The sequence below is a fragment of the Lepisma saccharinum genome, chromosome 7 (genome assembly GCF_977018435.1).
Source record: "Lepisma saccharinum chromosome 7, izLepSacc3.1, whole genome shotgun sequence".
Classification (NCBI taxonomy): Eukaryota; Metazoa; Arthropoda; class Insecta; order Zygentoma; family Lepismatidae; genus Lepisma; species Lepisma saccharinum.
This window is the reverse complement of record NC_139235.1, coordinates 73,529,586-73,551,996: the sequence shown is the minus strand read 5'-3', so window position 1 is coordinate 73,551,996 and position 22,411 is coordinate 73,529,586. Positions and strand designations below refer to the sequence as shown.

Genomic DNA, 22,411 nt, shown 5'->3' with positions numbered 1-22,411 from the left:
GTTTTCTTTTGAAAGACATTGCTGGTGCTAAATCACTTTATCGTAGTGTCGCTACGGGCCGCTAGAGTGCAGTGCAACGCAACTGATACAATGCTGCTCTCTGGCGGTCGTAGAATGAACTTCTTGGACAGCAGAAACGAATTTTCGTACCAAAAGGTAATGAATGACTTCAGCTTTCTCAACCACACACACTGATGTACGCAAGGAGGAAGCTGATGACGCTACAGCCCCCCTCCGAAATATTTAAAAAATAAACTTTTCTAAATGGAAGCAGTAAGGAACACGGGATAAATGCAAATCCTCCTTAAAAATTCCCCCCGATTATCATTTTTGTAGTTCAACAACCTAAAACGACGGTTAAAACTGGTAACGAAATATTTCATTGTGTATCCTCTACCCCCCCCCCATAGAACGCAGCTATTTATTTTTGTCCATCTTCACACTTCCAGCCCCTCCCAAAAAAGTCCTGCTTAAGCTAGTGACCACAGTAAATGTTGTTACAATAAATTTCATACAATAATTATATTTCTACTGGTAATTTAATTTTAATTACAAATTTGAACAAATTACCATTCTTAGTAGCAACTAGTGACACAATAAAAAAAAATAGAAGGGGGACCAGGGGGAGGTCAGACTAGCAGGTAGGGTGTACATTAAAATTCTGCAAAGTTCGAAAGTTAGTACAGTTGTATATCAGGGGTGCCAACTTTTGAAAAACATTGGGTGGGCTCAAACACTTTGAGTTAAAAGTTCACAAGAAATCTCATAAATCGTCCTCATGATTCCATGCATCATGATACAAATAGCAATGCACATTGAGAATGCATCCTTACTTCACATAATTTGTTGTTTATTATGATTATTATTTACTGATTTCAATTAACAGTCAAACACAAATCACGATAACAAATACAGGGTGACAAGAAATAACCCGTACAAAGTTTGGCGTATCCTGCCAAGAATGTAGTGTATCGTAGCAAAATAATTGTTGTGTTATTGGATTCTCCATAGTCTTTTGTAACTGTACTTGTTGTTTCGGCTTCATAACGATTACAGTCTTTGTGTTTCAGACTGTCAACCAAACGCAGTGCAATTTTTTAACTGTGGCGTCAGGGAAAGCGTCAATATGAAATTGTTCGTTTGCTGGGTGTTCCAAAAATGACAGTCTCAGATGCAGTTCGGCGATTCAAGGAGCTCGGCCATGAAGGCGACCGTCCCAGAAGAGGAAGAAAGCCTACCATCAACACGTCCCAGAACCGCAAGATCATCAAAAAGCCAGTTCAGCGAAATCCGAGGGTCTCCATGAGAAAAGTCGCCCGTGAGATCGGGATCAACCGCGAATCGGTGCGGCAAATAGCGAAAAAGAACCTCAACCTCAAGGCGTACAAGCTCCAAAAAGTTCAGCTTCACACGGACGAAATCAAGCGCCTGCGACTCAAAAGATGCCACCCTCTGAAGTTCCGGGCCGCAGGTCAGCAATGGTAGCGCATTCTTTTCACAGACGAGAAGCTGTTCACCGTGGAGCAGGCGCACAACCACCAAAACAACAGGACCTGGTCTGCAGAGGCTCCCGGTACCTCAGCCATCGTCCAACACCGCCAAAATCTGCAGTCGGTCATGGTGTGGGGCGGAATTTGCGCAAGCGGCAAGACGACCCTGGTTTTCGTGGATCAAGGGGTCAAAAGCAACCAAGAAGTGTACCGCCGCAACATTCTCGAGAACGTTGTCCTTCCGTGAGCCCAGCAGCACTTCGGCGATACACAATGGACATTCCAGCAAATATCCGCTCCGGCCCACAGGGGAAAATGACGCAAGCGTGGTGCAGAACCCATTTTCCGGACTTCATCGCATCGACGGAATGGCCGCCCTACTCGCCGGACCTCAACCCAATGGACTACAGTCTGTGGTCGATTTTGGAGGCCAGGGTATGTGCTAAACGCCACCACACTTTGGAGTCGCTGAAGCAATTGCTGCGTCATGAGTGGAACCGATTGTCGCCCAAGGACCTGCGGCCCATTGCCCAACATTTCAAAGCCCGTTTGGACCTCTGTATCGCCGCCCAGGGAGGCCACTTCGAAACCAGTTGAACATCTTGTTCCTAAGGTCCCATGTCATTGTTCTTCAGTGTTGTTTTGCTCAATTGTTTCGGTTTAATAACTTTATGATCACAAACATTAGTACGGGTTATTTCTTGTCACCCGATATAGTAATAATAAGACAAATTATTGGGTGGTTCGGGCCTCATGGGCCCCTATAACTTGGCACCACTGTTATTCATGCACGAGTCAATTGAAATGAAGCCAAGACGATGTTTAGATGGAAAACAAATTTATATGTCAGAAATACGGGCCCCCCAGCAATAAAACATTTGATCGACTGTGTAATGAACCTACTGATTTCACGCTCATTTGGTAGTTGGGTTAGAATTTCCTTGACTGCCTCCTGTACGTCAGCATCCGAAGTTAATCTACAACCTTTCAGCTTCCTCTATCGATTACAAAAAGCATGAAAGTCATGCAGTGAAAGGTCTGGACTGTAGGAAGGGTGCTACAGGGTTTCGAAATTGAACTTCATTAGTGTGTGGACATTAGCTGTATGTGACCTAGCATTGCCATGCAACAAGGCCCCCCCCCTGAGACAATTCACCACGGAGTGTCTATTGTCATGCAGATCTTTTAAAATACACTATAATGAAGGATACGCTGTACCTCGCAGTCCATAATGCAACCTTATGGGTTACTGAATCATTCACATGGATTGCCAAATCACTGGACGAAACCATTTGACCTAAGGGAAGACTGACTCCTTTCATTTGACTCACCCTTATAGATATACATAGTTATTCCATTATGTATTGATGATAAATAAATTTAAAAATTGGGAAGCTGGGTGCTTGTCGGGGAGCAAGGACAGTTTACTTTTTTCTTGGTAGACAAGGCTTAGATTGAGACAATAGTCTGGGGGGGAGCAACCGCCCACCACATCCCCACCAGTGGCGGCTGGCCGAGTGCAACAAGTGCAGATGTTTGCACCTAATTTTCAAATTAATATTGACATTTTTCATTTGCTTGTTAAATTAAACTATTTCCCAGCAGAACTCACACGATAATACTCAAATAATACGCCGCTCGGCGCTACGCACGTGAAGAGTTCGTCGTAGCATAAACAAACCAAGAGCAGACGCCGCCAGGTTGCGGAAGACTTTAGCCGGTTGTCATGGCAATGGTGACGTCACCTAGCGTTGGAATTGAACGGGTGTCGCCATCTAGGTGCAGCAGTTCTCTCGTCGACAGAAAACATTGCATCCAGTGGTTGTGGCAAAATCGTTGCGTTCTCGTGAGATCTTGTTCCGCGTGTGTGTTTCGCGTTTCCTATCGTGTGCTGTATTCATGTGTTGAGCTGTGGTTTGTACAATGAACCCAGTAAATAACTTAGTGTGTAATTTGTTGCAGACACCATTTTCCAGATGGACGGATGAAGACAAAAAAGATGTTTTAAATTGTGGAGGGCGCACTGACACTTACTATTTGTTTTTCATTGCCTATAAATGTACTTCTTCACCTGTTATTTTAGGCACGAGCCGCTACTGATCCCCACTGTTGCTATGCATAGCACACTAACAGTTGATACATATTAACAGTGTTGTATTTGAAAATATTCCAGTAGGGAAAGGGATTTCAGCACCTACTCTTGACGCAACAGGATGTTACATATGTTTTGTATATGGTTTCCCATCCCCAAAATGACAAAAATTAGCAACCAGAGGAGGGAATACCCACCCTGCTGGAAATTTCTTCTGTTTTCAATAGACAAATTCTACTGTTTTCAAATGTCTTCTACTGTGTACTGTGAAATGTACTGAAATCCTATTGTAGATCTACTGTACAGCTACTCTACCCTACAGTAGGACTACTGTACTATGCAGTAAGGCTACTGTACTGAAAATCAATGTAAATAATTATACATAATACTTGCTACAATATATTATAAAATCATTTATTGACTCCAGGAATAGACAAATTAATTCTTGACACCATATTTTCAGTGATTTGGAAGTGAATTGAAAAAACAGTACATGAACTGAATTTCTACTGTTCTTCTAATGAATATTACTGAAGTTAGATATATCTTAATGAATAAATTACTATAATTATCTCTTAAGAAATAACTCAACCTTAAAGCAGCTAGTAGTTTGAATACATGATCATATTTTTTTTTTTTCAGCATGAAATTTCCATGGTTATTATTATATCTGTGTAATGCAATTGCAGAAAGGAGCCATCTGTGTTTGCTTGATTTGGTTTTTCAAGCATTGAGGGTCAGGTCTTCGTTTAAACTAATTTTTTGCTGTTTTCGTGTGAATGTATGAAGAACTTTATGTTAATTTATGTATAAAAGAGTATGTTTTCCAATTTTCTACAAGCGCGTTAACCACAATGTAGCTACATACTTAAAAACGTGTTCTCTATATTTGATTTCTTTGTTGTGTGAATGCATTCCTAACTAGCAAGTTCAACATGCTTTACCATACATTTATTTTAGTTGTTTATATTATTTTTCCATTGCATTTTTAGCTGTATAGATAAGAAAATTTTCATTACTGACAAGAGTACTGTATTCAGACAGCAATATACTGAACACAATAAAAGATGTTAGTTATACAATTATATTACTAAAAACATTAAGAGTACAGTTCAACTACATAAGATAGGAGAACCAGTTGGACTACCAAAAACAGTAGAAAACATTAGCAGTACAGTTCAGCTACTGAAAACAGTAGACACAGTCGGACTACTAAAAGCAGTAGAAGAGCATTACAGTTCATGTACTGAAAACAGTAGATATTTCAAAACACCCATTGATCTACTGAAAACAGTAGACAGAATTTTCAGTAGGGTTATCATCCCCCCCCCCCTTCAAGTACCACCTTGTATATTAATGTTATTTATGTGTAATTTTACAGATCCAGATACACCTACGCGACCAAAATCTATGGCAGTTCCTGAAACCAGTAACAGAGGACAGCAGCTTGCACGTGCGATGTATGCATACCTATCCAGTGGTGACAATCAACTTAGCTTTCTTGAAGGAGATATCATAGCATTGTTAGGTTTGTATCAGAACAATGATTCTCAAACTTTTCCAATTATTTCACCCTTTGTTTAAGTTGAAACAGTTCTTCCATTTGTATGTACTACCCTTATTCTGTTCCGTTAAAAATGAAACATATTAACAAAAATACTAAAGATCCTGACCAAGGCAGTATTTATGATACACTAAAATACTTTACAAGAACACATTCCAAGTAAAGTTTCAACACTATATCCGGGTCTTCCTCAGACTACAAACCAGTTTGAGGAATTCAATAACATAGGGTTGAAAGATTACTTGTAAAATGTTCTTGTAAAGTGTTTTGGTGTATGATAAACACTGCCTTGGTCAGCATCTTTAGTGTTTTTCTGACATGGAAACAAGAGTTTATAGTGTTACCATAAAAATTTCATAACAGTACCTGTTCCAAGTCGAGCTACTGCTAAGAAATATATGAAATTTTCTATCATGTGACAAACTCCTAGTGTTCTCAATGGCATAGTCCGTAAGACTGTTGCTTTGACTTGAGTTTGGTTCTTGAAGGCAAATAGTGGTTTGGATCCCACTTTAAACTTAGGTCCAATCCTGGTTAGCCTTTCTGTGCATAAAGTAGACTTAAACGTTACTGGAACTTAAAACAACAACATCAACACCAACAACTACAAAAAGCTTAAAGACCAAATACTACTGGTCTCTTTGGAACAATTTTTCCCCCATGTGTCTCTCAGTACATACAAATGAAGTGATAATTTACAAGAATAAACAAGAGATATGATTACTTCCACGCTTTTCGAAAACATGTCATTACAGAAAACTCAAGCATATTATTGAAACACACCACACCGTATGTACCTAAGCAACCCTATTCACCCAGTATGTTAGAGCAATCTTTAAGTATCCCTTGTTCATTGATTTCAAATGTATTTTTACTTTCTTTTGAACTCAAATCAAAAACTTGATATTCAGGTCTTTCCCACATCTACAATTTTCTTTGATTCCATAGTCCCTTCAAGCTCAATGGTTTCTCTTGCCAGAGCTATTGATCCCTTGAAAAATATTCAAATTTTATAGATTGTAGATTCGTTCATTGTACTTACCTTTACTCTTAAAATGTGTCAAATTTGATTCAGGAAACATTTGAAATGTTCAACATTAAATTTTGAATAAGACTCTGTGCTCTTATTATACTAATTTAAATTACATTGAAGGAAATAATATTGTACAAATATACTGCTTTTTTTATACCCAGTCAATGATACTAGAAAATTACCACTTTCAGTATTACTAATAGTGGGGCACATATATTTGCAAGCTAAGCATGTTACCACTTGTAACACAACAATAATAATAACACTAACACCGCAAGAGTTGATAGAATAGACACATAACAATACACATTCATATATTTTGATTAATTCACACACACACACACACACACACTTGACATCCACCAAAGTTACAATACCATCAATTTTTTTGAGAACGGCTTCTATTCTGGCCATTCTAGCATAAGTTTAACCTTGTACTCCCTAAAAGCAACATTCCATCCTCCTCCAGTGGAAAATTCTGGATAAATCCCATCCATATAAAGGGTTGGGCACGAAAATCTGGCTCCCCTCATACTGTCAGACATTCTCACTTTTTGGTCTGAAATTATTTCTTCCACTTTCAACCATTCCACTTCTCTCCCCATCTCGCCACATCACGTGACCCCTCCCTTCGTAGCTACACCTCTTTTTGTTTTTTAAGCACATAAATGTAGGAGAAAGTTTAGTTTCAGACCAAATGAGATGAGACTGGTTTTTCCGTGCCGAACCCTATGTATTTATGTTTCTGGTTAGGCCAAAAACATCTATAAAGAGACAACTATTCTAAAAAAAACACAAGTAATATTAAAATATGGAGAAAATGCAAGTTTACGGGGCAATAATAAGGTTATTAGTACCAGCTGATGAAGATAAATTCAATACAATCTAATGTTCATTCAAGTATGTCAGAAATGCATAAACCCAAATTAGGAAACCTACTTCATTGCCAGATTTGAGTGCTCGACCATCACAATGGACCTACATAAGTATAATCTGACATACAACAACTAACAGACAGAATAAACACATTTTCCCTACTTAATTTAGAGCTTGGCAAGTCTTTGTTGTCGGTATTAGACCCTGTGCATCCCTCACAATATATCAAGGGTAGCTTAACATAGACCTACTTGTTGTGCCATTGAGATATTATAAGATTACAGATCCAAAGATATATTTTTATAAGAATAATGTTTACTTTTAACTTACAAGCGAGGTTATCTAAGTGTCCCCTCCGATTTCTATGAAACTTGGCAGGTGTATAGAGGGGCCAAAAGGAAGAAATGTATGTTTTTTTGCTTCGGCTAAAAAAACTGTTTTAGGGGTCAAAACCCACTTCAAATGTAAAGATGAGGACAAATTGATGTCGGGATCTGACCCCTGTGTCCCCCTCCGATTTCCATGAAATTTGGCAGGTGTATAGAGGGGCCCTATGTCCCCTGTTTCTTCCTATGCCATATTTACGTGGTTTTGGGGTCAGATCCCCACTTCAATTTCTCCTCATCTTGACATTTGAGTGGGAGGTTGCCCCCTAAAACCGTTTTTTTTAGCTGAAACACAAAAACACGTACTTCTTCCTTTAGGCCCCTCTATACACCTGCCAAATTTTATGGAAATCTGAGTAGGACACAGGGGTCAGATCCCCGTGTCAATTTGTCTTCATCTTGATATTTGAGGAAGGTTGCCCCCTAAAACAGTTTTTTAGCCGAAACAAAAAAACATGTATTTCTTCCTTTGGCCCCCTCTCTACACCTGCCAAGTTTCATGGAAATCGGAGGGGGACACTTAGATAACCTCCCTTGTTAGTGAAGACATGCATTGATCTCTCAATAAGATATATGTATGTTTTTAGTATCACGGGGATTTAGATATACATAGTGGTGTGCCCAGGATTTTCAAAAGGGGGAGTTTTTACACATAATTTTTTGGTAGTCAGCCCTCATTTTTGCCGTCTTTTCTGCCTTTGACATTCTCTTTTTAGGAATACTGGACCAAAATGAGATTATGACCCCACCTGCCACCCTCTTTGGTACACCACTGGATATACAGGGGGTTTCGCTCCCTAAAATTTCAGAAAATTAAATTTCAAATCTTAAAAAGTTGATGAATAATGTCCAAATGCAGTGTTTTGTTTCCTCAGCTCCTAGGTATAATTTACTGATATTTCCTTAAAATTCACAAATTATGTTTATACATTTACTTTATAAGAATTTAGATTTGCAAATGTCTCTTGATCTTTATACCGATTGTATTGTATTGCACTAATTATTACTATTTTATTTTTCAATAATTTAGGTGAACGGAATAAAGGTTGGCAATTTGGAGAAAACTTACGAACCCAGCGGACTGGTTGGTTCCCTCTTGCTTACACAGAATTAATCATTAGCGAAGATGAGTCCACAGTGAGGTTGGTATCCATAAATAATACTTTTCAACAATGTTTGAACAGTATTTTTGCCAAGTATTTTAAAATGGTGCAATTTTTAGTAGCAAAAATTTTCTTTAGGTATTATGCATACATCAAACTTACCCAAATAATTTATGTAGTACTGAGATCTGATTACTAGAGAACATTTGACACACATGCAGGCATATCACCATAATTCTTGAGTTATTACTTTGATAAATGTGTTATGTTTAGCATCTATTTGAAAACTTCCTACAGTTATTTTGCTATTTTGAACCTCTTCAATTTATCTTGTACTTTTAAGATACTTTACCAGAATGCTTATTTTCAATTGACTTATTTTTTAAGTTGTACATGAAGAACACCATAAAATAAAATTAAATGTTTAGCAATTTCTATACTTATGCAAATGAGATGTGGTACAAAGATCAAATCTTTAATTAGCATGGGAATCATGTTAATTAATCATTATGTTCCTTTGTTTAGTTTTAATATAATGCAAGAGCTACCATTGAAAATTCATCTGCATACAAGAAATAGCCAGTAATATCGGTGACATGTTTTTTATGCTTATATTCTATGCATATCAGAATCTAAGTGAATGTGTCATTTATAGGGTAAATAGTCTCGAAAATGATATTTCCATCCATTTAAAAGTCAGTAAGATTGCATAAACAGATTTATATAAGCTGAATTCAAATCTATAATGCAGTGTATCTAGAAAATAGGATTATTAATTAATTATTATTACTAATTGTTTAACATTCACTACTAGATTCTTGATGCCAATGGTAAGACACTAAATAGAAGCTTAAAGATGTTGAATTCAAATGCTGGTAAAATATGTATGGGGAGATATTGTAACTATGAACAAAATGAAGTAGAAGAATAAGCTATATTTAGCAATTGCTGCGCTACCTCAGGATATGATTTCTACTTTGTCTACTACATGTCTCTTGCCTTGGTGGCTGAGAATATTGAGTCATCAACTCACTATCTCACCACTGAAGGTTCCAGTAGAAAGTTGCAGCCTGAACATAGGTTTTGTTTGATTTTCTCTGCCAAAAATAGTTCATCCTTACCTTTGCAATTTACCTGAAGTGCTAGAAAGCAAAACCATGTAAAATAAACAAATTACAAAAGCAGTTACTACGAGTGAGAGTCAAATAAAAACTTTAATATGTTTTTGTGTCTTATCTAGTAGATTTCTGTATGTAGGGTTGATCTACATTTCCAAGTTTGAGTTAGTGCCTGTATAGCTTAAAAAAACATACAAGTGTTTGGGGTACACAGCTGTCACTTATGAGCCACTGCGAAGGACTTTCCACCCATCTTCCTGCGATCTGAGGCCACTGTCGAACTTTCTCCTCCATTAGTAAACTTGCTGGTGTGCTAAGCATGCACAGAGATATTGAATTTTCATTTACCGAGAAATTTCTGTTTAAGTTTTAGACTGACAGAGGGGAAGAAACAACTCCTCTTCACTGGCACAACTGTGTAAAGGAGGCACAATCTTTAAAATGACAGAAATGGCTCTTTGAAGCTCACGATCAGTGTTGCACCCTTGAGATCATTTTGTAAATAACAGTCGATACCTCACGTAAATTTGAGCTGTGTACAGTCTGTCCTGTAATTTTTGTCGGACTTTTAAGGTTTTAATTTGATTCTCCCTCGTAGATGGCAGCATATGTTATTTCTTGTTTTTGCTAGTGAAATGACATTTATAATGCACCTTACTTTCTGATGAAGGTAGCCCCTGTATAAACTATTGTTTGTTGTTTAATCCCACCAATAGATAATCATGCATATTTGATGTGGCATGCTTCATTAAAAAGCATCAAAAGCAAACCATCAAGCCGTGGAGTCGATTGGGGGAAGGGGGCAAGAGGGAGCCAGTTGCCCCATTTTTTTTGGCCCTGCCCTATGGCCTCTTAATGCTAAGCCTTGTCTGCCTTGCCCCCCCTCAGTTTTGGTACATAATCACCTCCACTGTCATCAAGTTATTTTGGTTTGAGTTGGTGTTTTAAGTCCACTTTATGCACAGTAAGGCTAATCGGGACTGGACCTACAGTTTAAAGTGGGATCCGAACCACTTGTGCCTCCACCGGGTATCGAACCCGGGACCCCTTGATGACAAGGCAACGACGCTACCACTGTGCCATGGGGGAGGCCCCCATCAAGTTATGTAGACACGACCGAACCTTAAGAAGTTAAAGTAAGAAAGTGCAAAATTCTGAAACACAAAAGTCAGGATTCTGCTGTGATAGAAAAATTGGGAGTTACATCCTCAGATGTACAGGGATAAACAATCACAGATGCCTTCCAGATTCATTCCCTATTATGTATGCCATAATAATAGATATTCTGATAAGAATTGATACCTCAAAGTTTCATGTAAAGACATACTGTATGGTCAGAAATATAGTATACCGAAATGCAGAACATGTATTGCTGTATTTACAGGGTTGGTACGTGTCTCGAAAACAGGGAAATGTCATGGAATTTGGCTTGTCAGGGGAAAATCAGGGAAATGTTAGGGAATTTTGCAGATCGTCTAGAATTTATGTGCATTTTGGGGTCTGCAAGAGAAAAAGTTGCAAAATGAACAAGCAGTTCACTTCCACTTCTGGATTTGGTTCTTTTGATTCCACTCCTAAAAAAGATTCAGTTTAGAAACTTGTTTCTTTCATTCTTATGATTCTGTAACTAAAATACATTGACAATATGATCTGTTTATATAGTAGCCCCGTCTAGTTGGCTGCACTTTTTGACTCGATTTGACTCTCTTTGCATCGAAGCATCTAGTTCGTTGATTTGGAGTCAAGTAGTGTATTTACTGTCTGCACTACCTTCTGGACTCGTGTATGTATGGTGTATGGTCATGTGGTGCATGCTAACTAATCAAATGACTGTTTAAAGCAGCGCACAGGCATTTGTTGAATATTCTGAAATTAAACACCGCTTTCAGTCTAGTTGGTTGAAAGTAATTTCCTTGCACCACTCTGACACTGGTTACACCTGCACTGCACTAAGTGTCAAAAAGTGCAGCCAACTAGACGGGGCTATTGTAGAAAACTCTTATGGTGAAATAATGTACCCAGTGGCAGCGATTAGGGGGAGGGGCGAGGGGGGGGGCACTTGCCACTTTTGCCCCTGCACTATTCTAAACCTTATGTACAAAGGGAAAGTAAACGGTTCTTGTCCCACCTCACTTTTTTTTTGCACCTTGCGCCCCCTAGTTTTGGAACCCAATCACTGCCACTGAAGGCACCTCTGTTACCTTAGCCTGAAGGCTAGATGCAAGTGATTGTAGCACTCAATACATTTGAAGGTGATTGTAATTTTACATTTTACTCTTCGATTTTTTACAAGTTCTTGTGTGTGTAGAATGAAATTTGCTAAAAAAAAAAAAATGTTAAAAGTGAATATTCATGATAGTTAACGAATTATATATTTAATTGAAAAACACAAGGTTAAAAATAAAAAATTATGATGATAAACATGTCTGGAAAAAAAATCATTTTTGGACTGGGAAACATGGAAATGTCATTGAATTTCATAATCAAAAAATCGTAGCAACACTGATTTAATTTTGTAAGTACGTATAATGAACACAACATCCGAATCAACACTTGTATGTATCAACACAACAACAGTTACTGTACACACAACATTTGAACATGGAGAGATCAGTCAGCATACATGTTCCAAATACAATCCATCCAACACCAAATATTCTTCATGATGACCCTCCAGGTCTGCAAACATTACCATAATTTTATTAATGCATTGGTCAACATCTGCACTTGCAGTGAACTTTTGAGCACAAGTTCCAGAAATCTCCTCCAACATAGCACACAATGTTGCAGCTGGTGGCCTGCCTCAACGGCCAGTTCCATATGAGCGGAAACATTGCTTCAAAACAACAGCTTTTCTCAAACACTCAAGGCCATTGAGTATCGCCTTTCACTACAACTGTTCTCTGTAATAATCAATGTCACACTGCAGCTGCGCTTCCTCACTTTCCACAAAATACCAATAATGTACAGTGTTGCCAACTTTTAGTATATTTAATTCTGGCCATAACGTACATAGTGAAATAAAGATGTAGGATAGCCTGCAAGTAGGTAGGTTCATTTTACTGCCTTTCATGTAATGATACATAGAATTCTAAGTCATAGAATTTTGGGACAAATATTTTAAAAACCTGAGAGTTTCTTTTTTAATTTCCAGGATTGAAGGGTGAAAATGTATAACTTTTCTTCCAACTAGCTTTTTTGATACATAATTACATATTTTTGTTCATTTATTTTCAGCAATAATAAGTTTAATTCATTTTAATACCAAGCAAAGTTGAAGTTTTTTAAAGTATTTTAGAGTCATATGGCTATGTAATTTAGAATATCTGATAAAATTAGTGGACATCATCGTAAATGCATTAAGCTGAATTCTGCATTGTAGAAGGCTTACAAGATAAAAAAATTAAGATCAAAATGATTTACTTCAGAAAGTGTCTGTCGTTAGTTAGTACACAGCTTTGTTCTGGGTATACCCTCGCTTTTAGAATGTGATTTTTTTCTTTACCTGTTTCTTTCTTTAGTTCCTCTTCTACCTATATCGCCAACAAAATAGACGAACCATCTCAGGATAGTTTGAGAAGACAACATTTAGTAATTGGGCATGAGTTGTAAGCTGCTTCTTATTTATTTTTGTTTTTGTTTTCCTCTTATATGACTTTCGTTTGCTTTCAAATCTAATTGATTTCCACAGTGTAACCTCTTGCGTGAATGTTTTTTTTTTTAAAGGCTCATAATATAATAGGAATAATCTAACAATGATTTCTTGGTTTAGTTCCTGCATTTATATTGTTGCTATGAACTAATTACATTCTTTCTTAATGCTACTAACAACACTTGTAATTTTGATAGTAAATGTTTAAATTTTGGTTCAAGTTGAAACTAATTTAGCAATAAATTTATCGTGTTATTCAAACCTAAATAACCATGTGGGACCTTATTGCATTATTGTTCTGGATTAATCATATAGAAAGGTTAGAGTGATGGAAAGCTGAACAGTATTGTCATTTGCTCTGTCAAATTGAACTTGAAATTTTGCCTTACTATTTTTCGCATTGTCCAATGAGACAGCCAACTTGGATCATGCAGCTCTATAAGCAGATCACATGGATCTTCCCCACCAATAACCAGTTTCTTCACAGCTAATAGTACGTCAAAACTTTGCTGTTCCCTTCAGCCACTCTAGAATTTCCACCTCAATGGGATTAACAGTTGAAAAATGTTATATCAGGAAGTTGGTTTTCTTCCGTGCTTGGACGGCAAATTCCTTACACTAAATTGAATACTGTTTAACTGATTATGAAATCATTTTACTCTCAGTTATATGTCATGTGATCTGAGATTATACACCAATCACATCTTGATGAAGATTGTTCAATGATCCATTACTGGAAATGTTTCTCAATACATGTGTGTACAGAAAATTATCATATTGGCCCAAGGTATGAGTTATCTGTTATCTTGTTTCTGTTTTTTCTCTTCTGAAACTATTGCTATAATTATTAACTTCTCTATCTGATATTTCAATTCTTGCAATACACACTTATACATGCAGGTTGTAAATATAATGATGCTGCCACTTGAAGGCAGATAGTACATGAGACATATACAGGGGCTTTCCTTATTGCTATGGTACATTCTACCTGTCCTGAAACTATTCTGTATCTTCAAGTGTCAAACTTCATGGAAATGGTAATTTTTATAATGTCTATGAAGATAAATCTATGCTACTAACATTATTGTTTGCACAGTAATTTACCCAGATAGTACAGTAAGTTTGCTTCATGCTTGGAAAAAGCTTTTCATGTATGAACAAGCTTGCTGGAAGCACATTATGGCAAGCTGTAAGCTTGCAGCAAACTTGCTGTAAACTTTCACCAGACTTGCTATAAGCTTGCATTAGGCTTGAATCAAGCCAAATAGTTACCACATGCCAAAATTACAGCAAGCTTGTCACAGAAAGCTGCACGTTTGATACAAGCTACAAGCAAGCTACCACAAGCTTTCGTGCTATCTGGGTATTGATGGTAGATTTTTACTGAAATCTTTTGGGTTTCTTTTTCAGTTCTCCCAACCATCAGCGAATAGTCACCGTGGATGTGACACCCAACACACCTACGAACGGAGTTTCCAGTTTTGGTGCACCATCATTCGGTAATTCCAGCCTACCTGCCACAAGCCCAGTCCGTCCCGTAACTATGTTTGGCGACACCCTGCTTCAGAGAGTAACTGGCATTAATAAGGTAACAGCCCCTGCTTGCCTGCTTATTATAGTAATGCTATAGTTGAGTAACTGCCAAAACTATAGCGAATTAGATTCATTGCTTGTATTCACACACCTTTACCATAAGCTTGAAGTGTGTTATGAGAAAAGTATTCTTTAAAATGTACTGTTGTTTTCACAAGCCATTACATGATGCACACCAATGTAGATTTTACAAATTAATGAAAAACATTTCAATTAAGGAAAGAGATTTTCTTGGTACATCAATCAGATCATTTCCAGATATGCTTCCTAGAGTTACTGTCACTCTCATATTCAGGAATTGAAGTCCCTTCAACCAAAGTGTGATTGAATAATTGAAAATATTAAGATCTTGAAAGCTCGGAAGCATATCCGGAACTGACCTGTAACATATCCTGAGAGAATCCATTCATAGGTGTTCTAAGAGAAAAGGGAGAGGGGGCACGGCTCCCCTAGAAAATGACTGTCATGATCAAAGGATATGTTACATACATATCATTTCATTTCAGGCACAGAAATTTATTTGAATTATTATTAATAGGGTATTGTAGGAACATGATAACTTCTAACTGCAGGAGTGTTTTTTTGAGGGAGTAATGCTAGTCTTGTTTGTATCCACTCAGAAAAGATCGTGTGGACATCCATGAATCCATTTATCATTCACTGCCAGTAATGCTTCAGGAATTAATTCATTTAAGTTACAGTTAACAAGTACTACATTCAGGATGGTATTTATACAGAAGATGAGGGTAAATTTTCCCTACCTCTGGTAGTAAATTTGTAGTTCATTGGGGAAGTTATATACACAGTGTTGGAACTGAAAGGAGGAGAGAGAGAACGCCCCTTCCCCCACCCCAATGCATTTAATTTCCCATTTAATTCTGCATTCATAAATTTATTCTGCACCGGAGAAAGAAATTTCCTTCTCTCTGAAAATATGTTCTTTATTTTTATTGTTGACTGATTTCATTTAATTTACATCGGTTTTCTGCCTCTTTTGGCTAATCATAAAGTTGAGTATAAATAGCTATTTATGTAGCCTATTTTAATAGCCCTAGGGCTAGGATGAAGTAAATGAAAGGAAAATCACAAATACAAATGGGCAGCACATAACATGAGCTCCTCAGATGATGATACTGGCCCTTGATCCAGATGTCAGAGCCTCATTAATCTGCAAAATGCAGCACAGGGTGTATGTACTACATGGAAAAGAGAGTGACATTTGGGTATCTTCTCATATATCACCCTTTACATCCCCCCTCCTCTTGTTAATACAATTTATGAGTATATTAGAGTTTAATTTTAAGGTGAGGAAGTTCTACTGGCTTGCTGAAACTTTGTGAGGAGAGTAGAAATGTTTGTAACTCAATTATATTCACACAAAATTGTATTTTTCTTTAATAAAAATGAAATGTGGCTTTTGATAAACATACCTTAAAAAGTGCACATTCTCTCTATTACATTTGAAATGATGCCATTTGAATTGACTTATGTCAGGTCAATCATAACATTTGTCAAAATTATCTGAACATGGAAAATGTAAAATGTCTTTGTTCAACTCAAACACTGATCTTGATATTTTAAGATGTTACTGGAATCCCCCCTTCACCCAACTGGAAATTCTTTACATATCACATTCATTATATTTCTTCTTTTGTTGAGTACCTGTTACCATATTTTTCTTTCTTATGAAATATATCTGAATGAATGAAGAATCTTTTTTCAAGTCATGTATATCATGATATGCATCAATGTGTTTTAGAATTTAAATTTGCACACTAAGTAGCAATATTAAGTTCATACATTTAAATTTAAAATTGATATAATTACATAGAAATAAAGAATTCAATGTTACGAGACTTTAGACATGGTAAGATATTAATATACACACAAAACATGCTTACGTATCAGTGTACCTGTTTATTTTATTAAGGTACATAGATTCGTAAGCATGGTTTCATGCTCATATTGAAAATAGTAAAATTGTCATTAAATACTACATAATGGAAAATTGATTGAATTGGTCATAGGCAAATAGGTTTTTGCAAGAGATTATTTAAAGATTATGGTAATTCATTGAAGCAAATTTAAAAAAAAAAAAAAAAAACAATCCATTGTTTTTAGATGCTTTCGAGTTCTATACAGTGGATCATCCACAGACTTTCGGTATAATGCGAAATCCTCATTTTAGTATATTTGACACATTGCTCGTGCATAGCTAAGTGGCTAACCTTTTCATTGTTTATGTGGATTGTGTTTGATCCACAGAGGAAGCTCCAAAATTTCAGGATTGAAAGTAATAGCAGCAGATTCTGGTTTCAAAGGCTAGAAACCAGTGACAATGGGAGTCATACTCAGTGGCATATTCTTCATGTTATCGTGTTTTCCACTGGTACACCAACTTTTTTTCACATATTTTTATGCATTTAGCTTTATGGGTAATTGCTCATTATGTATTGTGCAAACTATTAAAACAGTCTTCTATACAAAACTTGAAGTAAATTATTTAAAGAATTTAAAGACTGGTTTATTTACACCAGTGATAGTTCTCCATTGCACCCTTCTAATGATCCGGTTTCTCCCTGATTGCATACAGGGAGGCGAGGGAGCTGGAGAGAGAGAGTGGGAAAGTGGGTATTTAATAAACTCTGCCTTCATGGTCAGTTCCACTGCTGCAAACAGCGTTGGCAGGTGAAAACTGCTTGTTCCTTCCTGCTTTCTGTGCTGTACTTGACAGAGGGAGTATTGCTACAAAGGCAAATTTCCCTTGGTTAAAGGGAATTCAGATCCAATTTAGGTAAAAAGGGAAACAGAAATTGCCGGAAAATTTGATTTTGTTCTACTTGCTTGCCTGAATTGGTGTTTTACTTCTATTATAGCTAATTAATCTAAATGGGGTCTATAATAAATATATACAATAAATATGAATTATTGCAGTAAACCAGGTCCAGTTCTTAGAGTACGCCACTGATCATGCTGACCCTGGCCCACAGAGGGCTGTTGTGTCACAGAGTAGTACTATGATGGATGATGTATGAAGTACATACAACTCTAATCAATCATTGTGCATCGATGTCTTCAAATATTAACCTGCTCTTGTCCACTTTCTGCATGCCTTTTGTCACGTCTCTTGTCTCTTGATGACTATTAGTGTCTACAAATTTAATTTGACCCTTACGCCAAACTCTCCTGTAACTTCCAGATACGTCAAGCTACATCGACTTCTACGAGTGATTCTGACCAACCACCACCCCCTCCTCCCGTGCCAGCACCAACCACCACAGCACCTCACCCTCAAGACAGAAGACAGCCGCCACCTGTGACATCCCCTCTACTTGCTCCCGGACATGCGAAGAGGGCGATTGGAAATGTGAGCCTCCACAGTAGTAATGACAGCGGGTTCAGTAACGATCCACCCCCTCAGCCAGAGGTAGACTATTCGGACGAAGACAGTCCAAGGTAAGAGGACATAGAAACTGTGACAATTTGCAGGTTTTAGTTTAAGAATAGTTGGTGACATGTTAGACAATTAGATAAAGATGTATTGTAGGATAGATTTTGCTAGAAGGTCAAGTGTATATGCAGCCACATGACAATCTTTTGGGCTTGAGGCTTCAGTTGAACATCAATTTGACATATGTTTTGCGTAAGTTTAGTCTCATGAATGCTTTACCATATTTCCACAAGAAATCAAACTTGGAAAAGTTACTCATTGAAAGTAACACAGTTACTGTTAGTAATTTTAAAAAGCAACAAAGTTATTTGCACAGTTACATTATTCTAGACAAGTTATAACTCGTACAGTATGCTTCATACATAAACTGCAAGTGGGCAAATGGCTAAGACAAGTTAATTCTATAATACTTTATAATAAAGCTAATATTTATTCATTTAAAATACATTTTTATGGTATGTTTAAATATGAAAATGTAGCAAGAAAATTCAAAACACTCTTATTCTTGAAAAAATTGTCACATAAAGCCTTTGCTTTAACCAAAGTACATATACTTGTGAACCCCATGCCCTTGAATGAGCAAGCACATGCACATATGATTTTGAAATGAACTGGCAACTATGCTTCGAATGTTATAACTGTCACTAGTTGTCATTTGTGTTTAATATACTGTGACAATTCATCATGGCTAAATACACGCTTCAAGAACGTTTGGTTATTATCCAAAAATTATGTAAGAGGTAGCATTGCAGAGTTTCCAAATTTATCGATTCCTCGTCGTGCTCAAGAATTAGGGCTTAAAAGAACGACAACTTGGGTTTACACCCGTATAACTCCTTTAGATTGCTTTTTGTGAGGTTATTTGAAATATATAGTCTATGCAAACAGACCACGAACCCTTGATGCATTAAGATTGAACATCGAACGCTGCATTTGTGACATTAGGCATTGCACAAATTCATTAAAAATTGGGTTCATCAAATTCACTCGCGTGCACGAAGTCGAGGTGGACACTTAAATGATGTGTTATTCAAAGCATAATCTAATAAACTATGGTCCAAAATAATATAAAGGATTTGGTTGTATCTGAAATAGTTTTTATTTTATTTCATTGTAAAATCATATCGTTCTTATTGGAAAACCCTAAATTTTTTTTCAAGTCGATGCCACGATGCAGTCTTGCACTTGCATTCAAAGTTTGTAATTTGTCTATAAACTGAATTTCTGAATATGCATATGCATTGTACCCAGTGGAGGCACATAGTAGTTCAGATACCACTTTAAACTGTAGGTCTAGACCCAATTAGCCTTTCTGTGCATAAAGTGGACTTAAAACAACAATTCAAACAAGACAAACTAACAAAACAAAATACATTGTGAATTTAATGTATTTCTCAATTCATTGTCACTTTATTTACATACATATAAGAAATAGCACACTGTTATCAGAGGCTAGAAAATGTACATCAAATGAAACCTACAATGAAAGAAAAAAAATCATCTTGATTTGTATTTCTTTTCTATTTCTGAAAAATTAGCATTTTGTCCTCGAAAAATTCTACCATTGTTACACATGTTAAGCAATATTTCCTATATTTCCCTCCAGTGGTTCACACAATTATCAGTTTCTCATTTGCAAGTTGCAGCACAACTTTCAATTCGTTAGTTTTTTTAGTCCACTTTATGTACAGAAAGGTTACTCGCAGTGGCAGCGATTAGGTTCCAAAACTAGGGGGGTCAAGGTACGTGGGGGCAATGTACAAAAAGTGAGGGGGGGGGGCAAGGACAGTTTACTTTCCCTTGGTACATAAGGTTTATCATAGTGCGGGGGCAACTGCCGTCCCTCACCCCCCTAATCACCGCAACTGGCTACTTAGGACAGCTTCTAAAGTGTACTTCCGCCAGGGATTGAAACCAGGATCAATTTCCTCTGCTTTTTGAACAACACATGACTTTTTGTTTCCAACTTACCACTCAGTTTCCATGCAAGCTTCTTCCAACAGTAGGTTCAGAGGGCTGCTTACCTACGCATCATAACAGATGGTTATATGCAGTAAAGGGGCTCTATACCCCATACAAGCATGCAGCTTCGGTTTCTATCAAAATTTTAATCCACCCAAAAAGTGTGTGACAAACACAGAAAATAGCATTTTCATTTTCTTTTTCGCAAACCAATTTTATTCATTACTAGCTGATTACCCAGCATTGCCTGGTTATTTATTTATCCCAATCTTGTATTAGACAGGAAAATAATGAATTCTAACTACAAGTATAGTGTAAAATGTAACTAATTTTAAATGTGATCGTGAATGTCACGAATTAGCTTAGTGACTCCGAATACTATGGATTCGACACTAATCTAGGTCATTTGTGTCATTTTATTTTTCACCCCCTCTCACCCTCCCTCCCACCCCATGCCGATAAGTGGTGAACTTGGAGTTGAACCCCATTGGGAGTGTCACGAAAACTATGGATTCCATTTGCAACACAGCCTGAATGTTAGACAACCTGAGAAACACTTTGTTGTGCAGATTGCATAGAGTCACAGATGTCTGTTTGTGCGGAATTTAATATCGGTGGTTCTAGATTATTTTACATGTCACCCCTTCCAACCCCCACCCCTAGGGGTGCTGGGGGTATCTTATCCTCATGGTATTTCTTTCGAGGTTGCAAGTGATACGTGTACCACGTTTGGTTGAAATCGCTCCAGGCGTTCGAGAGTTATTGCTGAACAAACAAACAAACAAACAAACAAACAAACAAACAAACACAAACACAAACACAAACACAAACACACACATACATACATACATACATACATACATACATTTTTATGTAGATAAATAGAAGTTAAATTGTTGAAGTCAATGGTCTGCCCAAGGGAGTTGGTAAAAAAAAAAAGTAAACTGCTCCCCTGTGCATAGCACCACACCATGAAGGCATATAGGGGGTGTGGGGGTAACGCCCCACACTTTCTTGATCCGGTCGTGAATGGGGGTGATGTGATCAGCATCACGCCCCTGACCGCCTTTACCCCCCAGGGGGTTGGTTGGGATTTTAATCCTCCCTTTGGCCTAGTATTCCTAAAAAAAAAGAATATCAATGGTAGGAAGATATTACAATATGAGAGCTGACTACTAAGAAATATTACATAACCTCTCCCTTTCAAAAATCCTGGGCACGCCACTGGTTGAAGTGCACAGAAAGGTAACTACAAATTCACTCACTCATTGCTTTAAAAAACTGAGTTACGGTTACTGATTCCAAAAAGTAACTAGTTAGATCATAAAAAAGTACCTGCTTGTTACAAGTAACTGCTTGCTTCCAAACAATGGAAGAAATAACTGATTGTAAATTAAGTTGTTTCAATGTTAGCACCTGGTATATGCCAGAATGTGCACTAATAGGGCAAGATACTGGTGGATCTGCCCCTAAAAATGTAATAATCATGTTTGTAATCCAAATATTTTCCATTACATTTTCAAATGTAAATCTGCCCATAAAGCAAGTTTCAAAAGTGCCATCATTAACAACACACCTGGCTATTGTGAAAATGACATTAACCTACGCTAATGTCGAAAGATATTAGACAGTATTTTTACAGTGCTGTTTGCTAAGAAAGTTATATTAATAAATTTAATACAAGAAGTGCATAGGATCTCACAAATGTTGATCTCGGAACTGTTAAGTTAATTTAAATAATGATTCTATTAAACAACATCTAAATTTGTTTCTTTAAACAAGCAAATAACTAACATATGTGTGTTGCACATATTGTTACTAAAATAATTTGGTCGAAAGATACTTGTATGTGGAAATTAATAATTTATTTTGTGTTTATGGATAATTCCATGTCAAGTGAACCAATGAAAAACACCTGACCATCTGTAATTTTATTCATACTTAATTGTCATGAAGTCAATTACTACCTAAGATAGGAAAAAATGCAAAATTTCAGATTTTTATCTGTTGTAGTTCTCCAGTTAGAACCCTCTGAAATATGGAAGAAAGCACAATTTTCCGCACACATGCAATCACAAAAAAAGTCATAAA

The 22,411-nt window shown here is 37.0% G+C and overlaps 1 protein-coding gene across 3 annotated transcripts in view; it reads left to right on the top strand.

Annotated features, from left to right (window-relative positions):
• Positions 1 to 22,411, top strand: part of IRSp53 (Insulin receptor substrate 53 kDa) — a 774,518-nt gene that overhangs the window by 747,538 nt on the left and 4,569 nt on the right. For 2 of the 3 annotated variants that reach the window (XM_083125426.1, XM_083125424.1), the window contains exons 10-14: positions 4,964 to 5,110; positions 8,472 to 8,583; positions 13,184 to 13,270; positions 14,725 to 14,902; positions 18,107 to 18,363. In XM_083125426.1, the coding sequence (XP_082981552.1) occupies positions 4,964 to 5,110; positions 8,472 to 8,583; positions 13,184 to 13,270; positions 14,725 to 14,902; positions 18,107 to 18,363 (781 nt within the window). The remainder of the gene's footprint in view (positions 1 to 4,963; positions 5,111 to 8,471; positions 8,584 to 13,183; positions 13,271 to 14,724; positions 14,903 to 18,106; positions 18,364 to 22,411) is intronic. The other variant, XM_083125425.1, reaches the window with a different exon arrangement.